This window comes from Zootoca vivipara, chromosome 11 (genome assembly GCF_965207765.1).
Source record: "Zootoca vivipara chromosome 11, rZooViv2.hap1.1, whole genome shotgun sequence".
NCBI lineage: Eukaryota > Metazoa > Chordata > Lepidosauria > Squamata > Lacertidae > Zootoca > Zootoca vivipara.
Genome location: NC_142594.1, coordinates 3,517,659 through 3,535,828, shown reverse-complemented (window position 1 = coordinate 3,535,828; position 18,170 = coordinate 3,517,659). Strand labels below are relative to the sequence as shown.

General features: G+C 43.1%; 1 protein-coding gene across 2 annotated transcripts in view; it reads left to right on the top strand.

Annotated features, from left to right (window-relative positions):
- Nucleotides 1–18,170, top strand: part of HECW1 (HECT, C2 and WW domain containing E3 ubiquitin protein ligase 1) — a 121,981-nt gene that overhangs the window by 93,389 nt on the left and 10,422 nt on the right. For both annotated transcript variants that reach the window (XM_088653734.1, XM_088653733.1), the window contains 10 exons: nucleotides 1,480–1,665; nucleotides 3,048–3,182; nucleotides 6,517–6,622; nucleotides 7,987–8,083; nucleotides 8,742–8,825; nucleotides 10,786–10,895; nucleotides 11,505–11,625; nucleotides 12,607–12,720; nucleotides 13,340–13,492; nucleotides 16,802–16,900. In XM_088653734.1, the coding sequence (XP_088509860.1) occupies nucleotides 1,480–1,665; nucleotides 3,048–3,182; nucleotides 6,517–6,622; nucleotides 7,987–8,083; nucleotides 8,742–8,825; nucleotides 10,786–10,895; nucleotides 11,505–11,625; nucleotides 12,607–12,720; nucleotides 13,340–13,492; nucleotides 16,802–16,900 (1,205 nt within the window). The remainder of the gene's footprint in view (nucleotides 1–1,479; nucleotides 1,666–3,047; nucleotides 3,183–6,516; nucleotides 6,623–7,986; nucleotides 8,084–8,741; nucleotides 8,826–10,785; nucleotides 10,896–11,504; nucleotides 11,626–12,606; nucleotides 12,721–13,339; nucleotides 13,493–16,801; nucleotides 16,901–18,170) is intronic.

Genomic DNA, 18,170 nt, shown 5'->3' with positions numbered 1-18,170 from the left:
TGGCGCTCTAGCCGTCCCAGCGATTGTTTCATCACCCTCAGCTCCGGGGAAAACCACGGGGCTGTCCGGGCTCCATGCAATCAGAGAGGGCACTTTGGAGCCAGACAGTCAATAGCCCTGGTTAACTCCATATTCCAACGGGTCACCAGGTAATCAGTTGAAAGGCCATCAACATGGGATAAAGCATCCCCTACCACTCTCTGGAAACCATTTGGATCCATTAAGTGGCGGGGGCAGACCATCCGAATTGGTCCTACCTCCCTGCAGAGGGGAAGGGTCGCGGAGAAGTCCAGTTGCGCTAGGAAGTGATCTGACCATGGCACTTCTTTTGTTTCACTTTTACTTAGTGTCAGATCACTCATGTCACTAGAGGTGAACACCAGGTCTAAGGCATGTCTGTGACTATGAGTTGGGCCAGACTTATTCAGGGACAGCCCCATGGAGGCCATGCTTTCCACGAAGTCCCGAGTGTCCCCTTGTAAGGTCGTGTTGGCATGGATGTTAAAATCCCCTAGGACAACCAAACCAGGTGTCTCCAGGAGAACATCCGCCACGACCTGAAACAGCTCGGGCAGGGAATCCTTGGTGCAGCGGGGAGGTCGGTACACCAAAAGGAATCCTGTACTGCCCCTATTGCCCAACTTCCAGAACATGCACTCAGAAAACTGGGTCTTTCCAATAGGATGTCTGGTGCAAACTAATGACTTCCAAAAAATCACTGCAACATCCCCCTCCCCACCCACGTGCCCTGGGTTGATGTATGTAAGAGAAACCTGGTGGACAAGCAGCGGCAAGAACAGACCCATCTGTCTCATCCAACCAAGTCTCTGTCACACATGCCAAGTCAAATCCACCATCCACAATCAGGTCGTGGACGGCAGTGGTTTTATTCATCATTGACCTGGCATTACACAGCAACACTTTCAGGTCATGTGGGTTTCCCTTGCTGATTCCAGTATACTTTCAGCCAGGACCAGACCTGGAGGCAGGGATAGTCCTCAGACAACAACTAAGCCTGCCTCCTCGGTAATGACATGGTCTGGTCTCAGCGTAACTCCTCCTCCTGCCCGTGATCATTAAATGCATTCAGAAATATAATGTCATTTTCTTTGGGCCCTTTATTAAATGAAAAGCCTACCCTTCTGTAAACAACCAGACTTTGGAGCTCACAAAGCTCTTATAAAACATTTACATGATTTACTATTTCAGACAAGAGGGTTTTGTGGGAGGGGGTTGCCTGTATGATTCATTCATATTCTGGAAAAGGTCAAAACAAAATAAAAAAATTCCTTCCAGCAGCACCTTAGAGACCAACTAAGTTTGTCACTGGTATGAGCTTTCCTGTGCATGCACACTTCTTCAGATACACTGAAACAGAAGTCACTACATCAGACCTACCTGTAACTGGAAAAGGTCATTAGAGTTGACACATTTGCAGTCATGAAAGCTTTGTTTTCCCCTCCTGCTTTTCATATCCAGAGTGCCTATCGAGTGTTTACCAACAGCACCTGCTTAAAGCATATGATACTAAAGATCCGCAGAGATGCTAGGAATTTTGAGCGGTATCAGCACAACAGGGACCTGGTAAATTTCATCAACATGTTTGCTGACACACGGCTGGAGCTTCCCCGCGGCTGGGAGATCAAAACTGACCAGCAAGGCAAGGTACAATAATTTATACAATATTGAGTTCTCTGCAAATTTATCTGACTTATTTTATGAGGTTGGTCAAGAACGCCCAAGGGAGAGGTGTTAAAATGTATTAGCTTTGAAGTTTGTGCCTTATTCCCAGGTGTCTCCTCCTGAGTCATTCAGTGGCATACACATTAATAGGCAAAGTATATGAATTTGGGGACCTGAATACATTTACAGGACGCAACTGCCAGTGCTGGCTATCTACAGGCAATCAGGCTGCTGAGCAGTCACGTAGGACAAGTGGACCACAAGCAGTTCAGTCTTTGGAGGTGGCCCAAAGGGCCACAATAAATGTGATAATATGTACCCCCTGTAAGCCCCCTGAGTGTGCTCCTAATAGAGAAGTTCGCCGTCCCCATTGGGGCAGAAAAACAACTAACACATAAATCACAAGCACAGCACAAAGCTAGAACGCAAGTTGCTACAAGAAGAAACAGCATATAATAGAACGCAAATGGCTACATGTAACTTGCTACACGTAACACAGGTTCCCAGCGCACACAGGAGCTTTTGCAACAATGCGAAGGGCATGGGTGGGAATCAAAGCTGGGTGCAAGTGCAACAACTTGAGATGAGGTAATGAGAAATACTTTTATGCATATGTTTGGTCTAACAACTTGAATGAAGTAATGATGTATATCAGGGGTCGGCAATGTGCGGCCCACAAAGACTGTTTTACCGGCCCATGAGCCGCCCCCAAACTGAGCCGCCCACTCGGCGAGTCCCCAGCGTGCTGCGCTAAACCAGCGCAGCGCAGTGCGGGGACTCGCTGAGTGGAGCCGGAAATCGCATCTGCGCACGTGCAGATACTGGAAACCACATCTGCACATGTCCAGACACCGAAAATCGCTTCTGCACAGGTGCAATTTTCAGCATCTGGGCATGCGCAGAAGCGATTTCCGGCACTGCGGACATGCGCAGACACGATTTCTGACGTCGTGCTGCACCAGTCCGGCCCACGGACAATCTCCGTGGGAGTGATCCAGCCCATGGCCGGTAAACCTTGCCAACCCTTGATGTATTTGACTGATGGAAATTGAAATGCTTTGTAAAAACTTATATATTGCCACTAGGAGGGGGTCCAGACTTTGCAGAACATATCCCACTGGATCAATAAATGGCTGGACTTTATCTTCTCCAGGCTCTTGAGTCTTATTGACAACAGACTTAGGGGGTTTTATAGGGTTTGACCCCTTGCAGCATGTCCACACCTGAACATCTAATTGTTCAAATGGAAGAGCCAGGCAAGATGCCTTAGAGGACCATGCAGAAACCTGCTGAATACATTATTTACTTTGGTTGATTTATCTGTATTATAATCATTGTTCTTTTCCAACATTATTTTATTACAGTCCTTCTTTGTTGACCACAACAGCCGTGCTACTACTTTCATTGATCCCAGGATCCCACTTCAAAATGGCCGCCTACCCAATCATTTGACTCACAGGCAGCATCTTCAGCGACTCCGCAGCTACAGTGCTGGAGAGGTATGTTTTCTTGCTCTAATTCATTAGGATTTCTGGATAAATGGGTATATTCACAAAAAGCAATTTATTCGCATTCACCTTGCTAGCTTTATAATTTGTAGGAAGTGGCTGGATATATAATAAATTATTATTATATTGTGGCCTGAAACCTGGGAGGGAGAATGGTGATGAATTAGAATTCAGATACGTATAACCTATTAACTGAACCCCTATTCAGCCCATTCAATACTTGGTAGATACCAGGAACAGACTACACTCACCCTGACACGGTCTAGTAAGAAAAGAAAAATTCCAGAAGATTAAATGTTACGAATTAAGTCATATTGGGCAGGGGGCAAGAAGGCATATCGTAGTTGTAAAGAAAGACAGAGCTTGCCCAGGTATGAGTTGCCAGTGTTGTACAAAAAATAAACAACATTATAAACAGCTGCAGATATTATCCAAGCAATTCATTTGCTGGCTGTCAACAGCAGATTGTATCTTGGCTGTGAGTCCTGGAAGACTTGCTCCCTGCCTTGCAGGCCTTTCCCACGAGGCCTGGGAAGGAGGGGCCCTGAGGCTCTGGGACTGAGGTATAGCTTAAGAGTTTTTGGGGGTGGAGGGTTGCGGGGTGAGTTGTTGCTATTGTTGATTTTTTTGTATCTTTACTTTTAGATCTTCTTATGATTTGTGTGGCAATTGTTTAATTTGGTTGTGTACCCTTTGATGTTTTATTTATTGTTTATGACTACATTTGTTATTTCTGTAATGTATTTTTTTCCATGTTGTAAGCCACCTTGAGCATGGAAAGGCAGCATACAAATAAAACGATGCATGCATGCATGTTTTTATTTGCAGCTGCCTGTCTTTAGGGTTGGTGCTGCCCGTCCACAGATTATACAGTTGCCTAGGTTTTCTGTAGAATGCACAACTTCAGGGTGTGGGTCTTCTGTCATTCACAAAATACAGAGACACAAAGCACAGGCCTTGGTGGGAACACTGACCGTACTGGCCTGGAGTACATTGGCATAGTAGCTGGATGGGCCATAAGACAGTTCTAACAAAGTAAGGTAAAGGTTAGGGACCCCTGACCATTAGGTCCAGTTGCGGACGACTCTGGGCTTGTGGCGCTCATCTCGCATTATTGGCCGAGGGAGCCGGCATAGAGCTTCCAGGTCATGTGGCCAGCATAACAAAGCTGCTTCTGGTGAATCAGAGCAGCACACGGAAATGCCGTTTACCTTCCTATTTATCTACTTGCACTTTGATGTGCTTTCGAACTGCTAGGCCCTGGGGCCAGAAACACATAAAAGACTCCTTCTCCCTCTATGAGGCATGGTGGTGAGGATGGCATGTAATGTGTATGGTTATGCAGCAGCCAATGAGAACAGGCCTTGGTGCCTACGGGCTTTTTGGGTGAGGGAGTCTCTTAGACCCATCCTTCTGACACATGCTCAGTGTCAGCATTTATTGGGAGCATGCAGTTCTCCAACATTTCTTAGAAGCTGATTCTTCTTTCCTTTGTGTATTCCCCCGGCCCCAAATTGCAAAGAAATATTATGGTTGGAGGCCGGGATCTTACCTTTTACCAGCTTTGTCGTCTTTGTTGTTCAGGTGAACTATCTGCTTTGTGGATGGGCTTTGTTCTGTAATCTTTCTGTGACAATTTTCATGTTGGTTTGTTAAGTGCTTAAATCTATCCACTGAGGCTGATATAATGGTGCCTATCACATACAAAAGAGAGGGAATCAAAAGCAGGCAGTTTCCTTTCCTAGCAGATAGTACACAGCATGTTTATATTTTCAATAGTAGGCAACATCTTTTTAAAATTCTTTCATTAGTGTGCAGCAATTTCTTTTTCAACACATGCGTTGCTATATTGGCTGGTTCCTCATTACCCATATGCTACATGTATGTTCTCTTTTTCAGAAGTGATGTGTCACATTTAGCTACTTTCTATAAATAGATAATTTAAAAGAGTCGGTGCTTTACTGTGATACAGATATTGAATATGTACACCTGAAACCTTGAATTTAACACCAACTCCTTGAATATGTGCATTTTCTTATTGCAATAATGCTCAAATGCCGTAGATAATTATTAATATTTTTTATTTTGAAAAATCAGCTGTCTGAGGCTGAAAACCTGCACACAGAATGAGTGGCCCTGATCCAAATGGGAAGTCCATAGCTATTGAGGCTGCATACATCCTCTTCAGAAAGCAGTCATACTTAATCAGCTACTGGCAAGGGGTGAGGAGGAGTAGAGCAGCTAAATTCAGCCCCTTTCCGTTTACCTCCCAACAGTTGTTTGGTGAGATTACAGTTCTTTGAAAAGAATTTACTGCATACAGTCTTGTCTACTGGATAAAGGATAAGAGTTGAATGCCTGGTTGTTATGTATGTAAGCGGCTGGGAACACATACATATTGTGTCTGCCTGGATTAGTATATGACTGGGATTTATGGACAAGTAAAGTATAAGGTGGCACTGTGGGTTAAACCACAGAGCCTAGGGCTTGCTGATCAGAAGGTCGGCGGTTCGAATCCCTGCAACGGGGTGAGCTCCCATTGCTCGGTCCCAGCTCCTGCCCACCTAGCAGTTCAAAAGCACATCAAAGCGCAAGAAGCGTTTCCGTGCAGTGCTCTGGTTCACCAGAAGCAGCTTTGTCATGCTAGCCACATGACCCGGAAGCTGTCTGCAGACAAACGCTGGCTCCCTCGGCCTATAGAGCGAGATGAGCGCCACAATCCCAGAGTCGGACACGACTGGACCTGATGGTCAGGGGCCCCTTTACCTTTACCTTTAAAGTATAAGAACATAAGAAGAGGCTGCTAGATGAGGCCAGTAGCCCATCTGGTCCAGCGTCCTGTTCTCACAGATGCCCGTGAGAAACCCACAAGCAGGACCTGAGCACAAGAGCACTAGCCTGTTGTTGTGGCAGATCATAGGCCTCACGGCTAGGAGCCACTGAGGTGCCCAGTGCAGGAGTGCAGCTAAACTCTGGTCATTATTAAGATTATCTTTCAGTTGATAACATAATGGTACTCTTCATATTTTTCAAATCCTATTTCAGAACTCAGGTTGATAACCATCAAACACTTTTTCCTGTTCTACCTATAGTCTGACAGATAAATATTACTTGCCTGTAAATACACACACAGAGGAAAAAAACACCAACAGTTATTTATTAAATCACACAAAATATTTTACTAGCAACCCCTCAGTCGGTAGAGTATGAGACTCTTGATCTCACCTCCCTCCCCCACACCTTGGGCAAAAGATTGTACAGGGTTGGACTAGATGATCCTTGTGGTCCCTTCCAACACTACAATTCTATGGTTCTATCATTCTAGGCATCAGAGGTCTCTCGAAACAGAGGAGTTTCTCTGTTAACCAGGCCAGGCAACAGTCTTGTAACCGCAATTCGAAATCAGCACCATCATGAGTCTTTACCTCTGGGTATGTATGGTTGCTTTGCAATGAGTTTACATTGTAGCTCTTTATAAGTCTCTCAACACAGGAAGAAAACAGCATCTTGTGTATTTTTTGGGTATTATTGTTTTTTTCATTGCGGTCCTATGCAGAGAAAGAGAGGATGAATGGCTGAAACAAGTCTCTCAGCTCCATTGGAGTGGGTGGCTGGGTGTGTTACATCTAGGTTTGCAGAGTGAAAGTAGTGGGCAGGAGAAGGATTAAGTACCCCCTCCTGCCTGCTGCTTTTCCACTTCAAATCATAGCTTCCCTCCTTCTTTGTTGCAGCTTTTCAGCAACTCGGGTTCCTAGATCTACACCTTTTAGTGAGCGTTTACTTCAGCCCTTTATACGCAAGTCACTTTGAACATATGATGAAGTGGGATAAAAGGGCTTTGAATCAATGAACTGCTCCCTTAGGTGAGATGGCTCTAGGAATTTTAAAACCCACCTCCCAAGATGCAGGCCTTCTTCAGCTGAGCTTACATTGGCTTGTTTCTCTCCACTCCTTTACCTCTTAATCCTGCTTTCCTTCCCCCAAGTGTCTTGGAGAAGAGCGAAAGGTTGCAGGAGGGAAGAGTTCCCTGAAACCTAGAAATTGCCAAGGGACTGCCTGGTGGGTGGCAAATGAAGTCAAAAGCATCATTTATTTACACAAGGGAATCCTAGGTTGGATTATAAATCCCTTATTTCCTTGGCAGAAAATGGAATGTACAGTGTCTTTTGCATCCGTATGTATGGGCACTCCGGGGTATTCCAATATGCAGTATTCCTATACACACTAGAAAGTGACTTTTCCATTACTGTGCTATATATGTATATGTATTGTACATGTGTACGCGAAGGAGCATCTCCATCCCCATCGTTCTGCCCAGACACTGAGGTCCAGCTCTGAGGGCCTTCTAGCAGTTCCCTTACTGCAAGAAGTGAAGCTACAGGGAACTAGGCAGACGGCTTTTTGGTAGTCGCACCCGCCCTGTGGAATGCCCTCCCAGCAAATGCCAAAGAGTTAAACAACCATATAATTTTTTGTGGACTTTTGAAGGCAGCCTTGCTTCAGGAATGTTTTATTATGCTTTTGTATATGCTGGAAGCTGCCCAGAGTGGATGGGGCAACCCAGGTGGTGGTGGTGGTGGTGTGTGTGTGTGTGTGTGTTCGTGTGTTCTGCCTTGAATCCTGGTAAGCAGTGTATCTTTTAGAATAGATTTCATTATTTGTTAAACAAAATTTATTTACTTGCTTTACATGTTACCTTTTCTACCAAGTGCTTTAATGTTTAAAATGCTAAAACAACAGAATAAGTCTTTAACTGAAATTTCCATAATGTTTGTGGTTTTTTCCCCTGATCCAGCATACAATGATAAAATTGTTGCATTTCTACGCCAGCCCAACATTTTTGAAATGCTGCAGGAGCGTCAGCCAAGTTTGGCAAGAAATCATGCACTCAGGTACAGCTTTCTGTAGTTAAATTATTTCATACTTTTGCTGCATGTAAAATGCGAGGACCCAAAGATTGGTGGTAGAATGGACTTTATGTGCATAAGGTCACATATTCATTCATTGGCGTCTCCAGTTTAAGAATCTAAAAGATCTCTGCTATATATAAAATACTGTATCTATATGGAGAATATTGCTGACTACTAATACAGATATTTTAGCAGCAAAGCATTATGTGCTGAAAAGCAGATTGTAAGCAATGCTTATAACCCAGTCATGCATAGTCTAATAAACCTCTTGTTCTGGTGTATAAATATAATAAAAAAACCTGGATACTTGAGTCACAACCTGTGGTCCACAAAGCCAAACACAGTCCAACAACCACATATTATGGTTGGGGCAAGGTGATTAATTATTATTATCATTACTAGCTGGCCCTGCCACGCGTTGCTGTGGGTTATTTGTGTGATTTCCCCTACCCTGTGCCGATCCATGATGTATCCCTGTGATTCCCCCACTCCTCCCCTCACCCCCCGCTTACCCCTGTGATTCCCCCTCATCCCCCTCATGGCTTTTTGAAGAGAAACAGAATTGGTGTTGCCGAAACGAGGTACATCTATCTTTTCCTTAGTACCATTGCAACTTCTTTCTGTGTTGTTCACTTTACAGGGAAAAGATCCACTACATTCGGACAGAAGGTACACATGGGCTTGAGAAGTTGTCCTGTGATGCAGATTTAGTAATACTACTAAGGTAATAAAATTGGCAATAACTGTATACTTTTCATCCCACTTCTAAGCAGTTACTTCCAGCTGCTACCCAACAAGACACACCTGGGGAATTTCTATGCATGTATCAAGCACAATTGAGAGAATATCAATGCTGAGTTCCTTATAAGAGAGGCAAGAACATCTCTAGAATTAATGCAACTTGTAAATTGGCTTTTAAAAAATCTAGATCTACCTCATATAAAATGAAAATATTGGCAAAAATATGTCTGTATTTCATACTTCTAGGTTATTATAGCCAATATTAGTCATACTCTGAGCAGAGCCTTTGAAATAAATAACATCTACTCTTAGTATTACTCAGTTGGCTATCAACTGATGTTCTCCTTCGATAGTTTTCTGATGTAAAAAAGGCTTCTCTTATCCAATTTTTAGACCTAGGTATGGGGCAGCCTGGAGCCTATGCCCAACAAACAGAAAAGGATAGACTGAAAAAGCTAGGTCTAAGGGAACCTCAATCATCTCATGACAATTCAGAGATTGGGGCTCCGGCATTATTTATCATTTGTAGAGCTGACTGAGGAGGAGGAGGAGGAGGAGGAGGAGGAGGAGGAGGAGGAGGAGGAGGAGGAAGTGAGGCAGCACTGACACTTTAGGACTCCCTGCCTACTGATATCAAGGCAGGTGTTTTCACTGTACATATTCTTTTTGACGCCTGCTGAAGACATTCTTATTTAGTTTAGAAAGTTTCTATGCATTTTAATCTGTATTAGTCTATTTTATTGTGGTTTTAACTGTATTTTTAAAATTGTAGTTGTAATTTTTTTTTAGTGATTTTTTTTTGTTTAATCTTTTTTGAGGCTATTTCCTACAGATTGCGGTTGAATCCTGACAATACAGAAGTACTGTTTTGGGGGGACAGGGGGTGGGTAGCTGTGGGGGACTCCATGGCCCTGAATGGGGTAACCGTGCCCCTGAAGGACCAGGTGTGCAGCCTGGGAGTCATTCTGGACTCACAGCTGTCCATGGAGACGCAGGTCGATTCTGTGTCCAGGGCAGCTGTCTAGCAGCTCCATCTGGTACGCAGGCTGAGACCCTACCTGCCCACAGACTGCTTTACGTGGGGCTACCTTTGAAGGTGATTCGGAAACTACAACTAATCCAGAATGTAGCTGCCAGACTGGTGACTGGGAGTGGCTGCCGGGACCATATACGGTAACACTAGCCCTAAAGTATCTTCACTGGCTCCCAGTATGTTTCCGAGAACAATTCAAAGTGTTGGTGCTGACCTTTGAAGCCCTAAATGGCCTCAGCCCAGTGTACCTAAAGGAGCGTTTCCACCTCCATCGTTCAACTCGGATACTGAGGTCCTCCTCTGAGGGTCTTCTGCTGGTTTCCTCTCTGTGAGAAGTGAAGTTACAGGGAACCAGGCAGAGGGCCTTCTTGGTAGTGCCCCCCCCCCCCGGTGGAACACTCTCCTTTCAGATGCTAAGGAGATAAATAGCTACACAACTTTTAGAAGACATCTGACGGCAGCCCTGTGTCAGGAAGTTTTTAATGTTGGATGTTTTACAATTTTTTAGATATGCTGTAAGCCTCCCAGAGTGGCTGGGGAAGCCCGGCCAGATGAGCAGGGTATTATTATTATTATTATTATTATTATTAACAACAACAACTATAGCGACAACAACAATAATGCAGCATATAAATTTCATTAAATGCATAAATTAATTAATAAATACCCTCTGCCACCTCTCACTCAGTGACGTCATTCTCTATGCTTGTTTTGCGGGAGTGACTGCTCAGGGCTGGAGGGGATTTGAAACTCTAACAACAGATTTTTATCAATAGAATGCTCCCTATTAAAACATAACAAAGTGGTGGACAAATTAATTATTGTAGTTCACAGATTCCCCAAACTGCATATTTGTGTGCATTTGTCACATGCAAATGAACCGAGCTTCTCCCATTTCTCACCTTGTCAGCCTTTTTGAAGAAGACGTTATGTCTTACATCCCTCTTCAAGCAGCTTTCCATCCTGGCTACAGCTTTTCTCCTCGCTGTTCACCCTGCTCATCACCTCAGAATTCTCCAGGTATAGCACTGGGAATTAATATTATCTGGTCAGATGCTTGTTTATTGCTTTTCAAAATGTTTTGTGTGATAGAAGAAAGAGGGGGTTACCATGTTGTCTCTCCCCCCCTTAAGTGGCTGTGTTTTTATTTCAAGATGTTGATAAAAGTGTGTAAACAGAGAATAAAAGCACTTTTGAAGAAATGGAGTGGGGGAGATAACAATGGAGTAGGGAATATTCAGCAGGCATCCCGTGCATGTGTCCCTTTGGGTGAAAAAAAAGCAGATATCCCCCCCCATACCCACCCGCTTTGTATCTCTACAGGGCAGATACAAGAACGATAAATGTACTTCACACACACCCCACAAACACATCTAGTTTGGCCCTAAAAATCTTAAGAAAACTAACATGGTGAGTATTCTGATGGAAATAAATCCTTTTGAAGCCCTCCAACATCCCCACATGCTCCCCTAGGCAATTGCATGTCAGCTTCCAAACATTTGAAACAGGCCGTACGTTGTTACTGTGAAATAAATTTGTAAGTTGCCTTAGCAAATGTTGATTGAAAACATTGCTTATACGAAATTGCAATGCTTCTTTAAATGCTGTCTTCTATTTTCCCCTCATAAGGCTTGCAGCGGGCCAGTGCAAGAGCCCCTTCTCCTTACAGGAGAGATTTTGAAGCCAAGCTTCGCAACTTTTACCGAAAACTAGAAGCCAAAGGATTTGGTCAGGGACCAGGTAAAATTAAGTAAGTGTGTGTTATTGAACCCTTTCTATTATTTTCCAGAGGACAAGTAAAAAGGGAGGGGAGGGGACCCTGTTGGGAATGTTTACAGTTTAAATGGCAGAGACATATCTAGGATACGAAACAAAGGAAAGGGCAAAATATGCATCTTATGATCTTTGAGCATTCAAGGTGGTTAGGTTGGGACATAGGAAGCAAGAAAAATCTCTCACTCATCATGTGTCATCAAGGGGGAAATGCTAGTGGTGCGTTAATGGTATGTTGGTGATTTGTGGTCCATTGTTATGAATGTAGGCAGCTGCTGATCACAAGAGATCACAGAGCCACTAGTTAACTGGGGTAAGGAAAGCAGTTACGTAAGTAAGTAATATTCGATTCAAGACAAGGAAAGGAGTAAGCTCATAGATGTACAGTAGTATTCTGATTTTTGAGTACAGAACTGCACTAAGAGTGCAGTGTGTGTGTTTCTGTATGTGTGAGTAATTTGGCAAGCTTGCATTTAACTGAACTGAGTTGAATTTCTTCTCCCCCAATGAATTATGCAGAAAATTGCAAACTTCTCTCACACTTCTCACATTGGCATTCTGCAGGGGGGGGGGGATAGCAGCTGCTAACTTAGAGAGCTGCTGCTGTAACAGCAGAATGGGTATATATGAAAAGGACAAGCAAAGGAGATCATGGTGTAAAAGGTAGCCGCCTTCTACTTTCCAAACTCCCAAATAATCCAAGCCAAAAGTTCTCTGCAAAGAACTTTTGCTATGGCGTCTGAATTGAGCTACTGTCTGCCCATTTTTATTCCCATGGAACTTTTTAATGGTGAAAAATAATGGGTCAAATGGGTTTTTACTGCTTCATGTTCGTTCTTCACAAACTGATAAGGTATGATAATAACTATCTGTGACCAATATTTACAAAATAATAATTTTAAAATTCCAGCAGTCCCAATTTTAACTTCTTAGCTGTCTTTCCTTTACCTCATTGCAGGTTAATAATAAGGCGCGACCACCTGCTGGAAGGCACTTTTAATCAGGTGATGGCTTACTCTCGGAAAGAGCTCCAAAGAAACAAACTCTACGTCACATTTGTTGGAGAGGAAGGGTAGGTACTGAGAAGTCTGGACCCCTGATATGCTAAGCCCTGTGGCTAAAACAAGTTTGTTTTCTGCAGCTCTGTGTGCATTGAACTTCATATGAAATATGGCACCCAATACAGCTGGCACAGAATCAGAATTTTTTAAAAGTCCACTTTCTGGTGTTCAGCATTCTAGACACGTTGGAAGTGCTCAGCCCAATTCAGAAAACAGCAGAAGTGTTAGAGTTCCAGGGCATGCATGGTTCTTCTGTGCCCCTGCTTCTTCCTTTCCAATTACATGGTGGAAACAAACAAAACCTATACAGCTTTGTGGCAGTATCACTGCTTTAAACAAATTTTTGAATCAGGTTTTATGAATTGGGAAGCCATATAAATAGCCACAAATGGAAAGTTTACAGATTAATAGTTCTGAGCTCCCTGTTGTTTGTACTGTTTGTTTATAAGCAGAATGTTAAGTTGGATAGGGACACACTCCAGTACTTTATCTGAATAGATTTACAATCTACTCACAAAACAGATTGAAAGTATTACGTATGTACCTGCATAGGCTTGATTAGGAGACAACACCGTGTCATGAAACATGTATGAATTGTAAAAGTGTTCGTCCTGTGTGGGTTTTTTCTAGCTTGGACTACAGCGGCCCATCCCGAGAGTTCTTCTTCCTTTTGTCTCAGGAGCTCTTCAATCCATACTATGGCCTCTTTGAGTATTCAGCCAATGACACTTACACAGTACAGATCAGCCCCATGTCCGCATTTGTAGAAAACCACCTGGAATGGTAAGCCTCCTGTTTAGGTGCTATTTGTAACAGTAATTTTAGTTTGTGGGGCATCGTATCCAATGGAATGGGTGTCATGAGACACTAGACAGGAGCAAAGACTTGTGAGAAGCAGGCTGGACTCCCTCAGTTTTTCCTCCTGTCTAGACACAGACAGTACGTTCCTCCTGGCTCTCCTGACTAAGCTAAGTTTTTTACTAGTTTCTGAACCCTCTTTTTTTCTTTAGATTTCCTTTATCATCATCTTAGTTTTACAGAAAATTAAAAAATTCCTTCTAGTAGCACCTTAGAGACCAACTAAGTTTGTCATAGGTATGAACTTTTGTGTGCATGCACACATCTTCAGATATCATGCACACAAAAGCTCATACCTATGACAAACTTAGTTGGTTAGAGTGCTACTGGAAGGATTTTTGTTTGTTTGTTTGTTTCGACTACGTCAGACCAACACGGCTACCTATCTGTAACAATTAGTTTTACGGTTCTTTCTTTGTGGTCTTTTCCACACATACACAAAAAAAGCATTTCTGTTCCTCTTGACGTTTGGTCGTTCTGCTTATTTGCCACCCTTCTTTTATTCCTTACTTGTTTACTTACATTGATAAATTTTCCAGAACCGGTGCCCTTATGGCAGCACCGACAGCCGTTCCCACCTCCAGGTGCAACGGCCCTCTTTCGGCATGCTCTTTTTCTTTCCCTCAGCAGCTTCAGCAGCGGCTGCCATTTTTCTGGGGTCACAACTGTATTTATTTATTTATTTATTTCGTTTTGATGTGTGTGCTACTTGTGTGACTGGTGGTGTGGGGTTTGCATTCTCCTGCCCTGATTTAAAAACGACTTGGCCACCTCCTCCCAGTTCACTGTTTTTACACCAGCAACAGAGTGGGTGTTCCTATTAAGTCCATGCCTGCCTGCTTCCATTTGCCTTTGATATTGAGCCCTGCCTGACTGCCTCTGGGTTTCCTTTCGTGGGGACAGAGTGCCGGCCCCTCGTCCTCATCCTCCTGGTTGACAGCTGTGACAAGGAGAGAATGTGTAGCTTCTGCCCCCCCCCCACTCTCCCACTCCACCGTGTGGCAAGCGGAGTGTGTGGTTTGGCATGAGGCTTTTGCCTGCCTTTCCTCCTGGTCCACAGAGTGGCAAACGGAGACCTTCGGGCTGAATATGTATATTCCTCCTCCCGGTCCACAGTGTGGCAAACTGAGTTGAGTGTTTATTTGGTGAAAATCAAAGGCTATCTGTGTGTTTGTGTGTGCGCCTCTTTGCTGTTTTAATGACCGTCATGGAGGACACTTGTGGCTTAAGCCTAAAAAAAAGTAAAGCAAAAACTGTTGTATACATGGCACCCTCCACACAAGCATCACCCTACCCAAGGAAACAATCGTGCAGGTGTGAGAATCAACCACATCACTTTGCATGTGGCAATAGTGTGGGAGTGACCCTGTCAAAGCAGCTCCAGTCCCTCTATAGGCAATGGGTGCTTTCCACTGTTGGACTGGAAGACTTCGAACAGACCCATTGAAACATATTTCAGTGGGTCTTCTCTTTGACTTAATTGGCTATCGCCCAGTATACATACTAAGCCCCCAAGTAAAAAAGACTGCAATCTCACAATAGCCATTGTTTTTTGACAGACATTCCAGATGCGATATTTAGATGGTGCAATCTAAGCTCAGCAAGGCATTATTTATTAATCTGATTTACATTGTCTTATTACAGAAAACACCCACCTAATACAAACAGAATCCAAGCATATAATTTGATTGGATTGCATCCAACTGCATAAGAATCCCTAATGGTTTACTTACCCTGCATTAACTCATTTCTCTTTAATTTTCTCAACTATACATACAGAAGAAAAAGAAAAAGCAAATTAAAAGAAACTATAACCTTACCTGAAAACATAGTTATTATTGTTACTATTATCAGAGCCGAAATTGGATAGAGTCTTAACAGGCAAGAGATTTCAGTATGCCAAAACCTCTTCTGCAGGAAGGCTGCTGATAAAGAAGGAACATTATTCCTTCAAGAACCATCAAATGGAGAGGATTAGAAGGTTGTCCATATGTCAGTTTTTAAAATAATTGTGACTAATTTACTGGGAAGTCTTACGGAAACAAATGGGAGCATGAGAATGGACTTCCATTGGAGGCATCTGAGTTCTTAGAAAGTTGCTACAGCTTCTCTATCTGCCTCTGCCCTTGACCCATAGTAAAAGACTGGGGTGTCTCTCATGTTTTCTACATAGCTACAATACCTATCGTAATAGTTGAGACAGATCTTTTACCCAATCTGACTAATATTTTTAACTTGTAGCATCTGGCTTTCATTGTGCACATTTTTAACCTTACTCAGCCTCCTACCATTCCTGTGTAATTCTCTCCCTCTGCTTCTCAACACATTGCACTGCCACAAAAATGAAATGAAGCCATTTTTCAAGCACAGTGAACATTGGCCTTTTGTCTTGCGTATGGAAACACCTGTAAGAGTCATATAACCCCATCATGTGTTAATGGTCGCTGGAACAACATAAGCACCTTCTCTGAAATGGAGAGAATTTAGAGTTAGCTCCAACTGGATTACAAATTGCCACAGGAGTCCAAAGCATGACATTTGTCCCAAATGGATAAACTGTGCTCCTGATCCCCACAAGGATACAGTTGTCTGATAGGGAGAAATGATGTTTTAATAAGATCAGTGTTTTTCTTTTCTTTACTTTTTTAAAAAAAGCCAGCTTGGCCTTCTCAATCATTCTGTATTTCAAATCCTTGGGGTGGGTCACACATGATACCCTCCATGTATGAATGAGATATCACAGGTCTAGTAGCCACATATATAATTTTGATATCAATACACACTAATTTTCAATAAAGTAAGTTCAAACATATTGTGTTGATATTAAGTATTCTAGCAATGATACTAGTGTGCCATACTTGTGCGGAGTGAATGCAAAGCAGGATCAGAACGAAGCTGCTCTGGGACCAAATTCCTTCAATTACTTTCAAAGGGCTCAACCCAGTTTTGTGTTTGAGAAGGGAATTCATTTAGGTTGATTTTTGTGGTGGTTTTTTTTTAAAAAAGAAAGCTAAACCAAGCTGTGGATTAGCTCCTAATAGCACAGCAGCAACAGGAGCAGAGATGGGAAATGACTACATTCCCCCCCCCCGCCCCGCCCCCAGTGTGTCACCATGCTTGCTTGTTCATGCCTAGCCATAATTTGACTTAGTTTTATGTGTGAATAAGACTACAGGAGTCATCTGAAGAACACATCATTTACACATCATTTACTGTGCATTCTTCCTGTGGCAGGTTCCGCTTCAGTGGCCGTATCCTTGGCCTTGCTCTTATTCATCAGTACCTTCTTGACGCCTTCTTCACAAGGCCATTCTACAAAGCACTATTAAGACTGTGAGTATTTTCCACATCGTGGTAGATGCTGATCCAAAATTGCATCTCCCCCTGCCCCCCTTTTGGGGTGGATGGGGGATTAAATAATTTGGAAAGCAATTTTTTTAAATCAATCCTATTGCTAGCACTGGATAGAAAAAGGTTGCAATCCTGTGCATGCATGCCTGTTAGTAAGCCCCATATTGCGAAGATGCATACACTGGGATAGCATAACTGCATTCCTACTGCAAGGCACTGGAGGATGCTCCCACCTGCAGTATTTCAGGTGAAGCAAGAGACAAGCAGTGCAGATGGGGAGCAGGGCTTAAGAGTGCCCTTACCCTCATGCCTTGGAGCAGCCATGCAGGGGGCAGGGGCATGTGAGAGGGGGGAATGCCAACGAATAAGAGCAGAAACAAGCACGAGCCCAGCAACACTCACAACAAAATAGCTCTGTTGCTTCCTGCTATTTCAGTGCAACTGCTGATTTTGATTGTGGATACTGCTGATCTCCATAGCATACTTTTAAAAATCACATGTGCAATCCCTGTTGCTCCAAAATGTACTGTTGCAAATGCCATTGAAAAGCATTCAGATTCAGTTCAAATAACACTGAGTCATTTGTAGCACAGCTCCAAAAGGAGATTGCTTGCTGTTCAGTAGAAAATAGTTTACTTCCCCTTGTAATAGTGGTGGGAACTTATAGTACATATATAAGATTACACTTTATGTTATTTTTTTATGGGTAAGAACTAAACACAATTGTTTATCATGATAAACCTGAATTTGCTGTCCTTGCATAAACTTTCAAACCTTGGGGAGGTTAAAAGGGTTTCAGTCACTATTATTATTATTATTATTATTATTATTATTATTTAAATTGTTTTACTGCCCTATACCTGCAGATCTCAGGGTAGTTCACAGGATAAAATCACAATATAAAAACACAAAACACACAATCAAAATAAAAACAAGAATAACCCAGTAACGCCCCCCCCAACACATTTTTAAAGGGCATTGAATGTCAGCCAGCCAAAGGCCTTGTTAAAGAGGTATGTTTTTTGCCTGGTGTATAATGAAGGCGTCAGGCGGAATTCCCTGGGGAGAGCATTCCACAGACAGGAAGCCACTGCAGAAACGGCCCATTCTCATGTTGCCACCCTCTGGACCTCTTGCCAAGGAGGCACATGCAGAAGGGCCTCAGAAGATGATTTCAGGGTCCAGGTAGGTTCATATGGAAAGAGGCAGAACATCTATATTGTTCACTTTGTGGTTGAAGCACTTTGAGTTT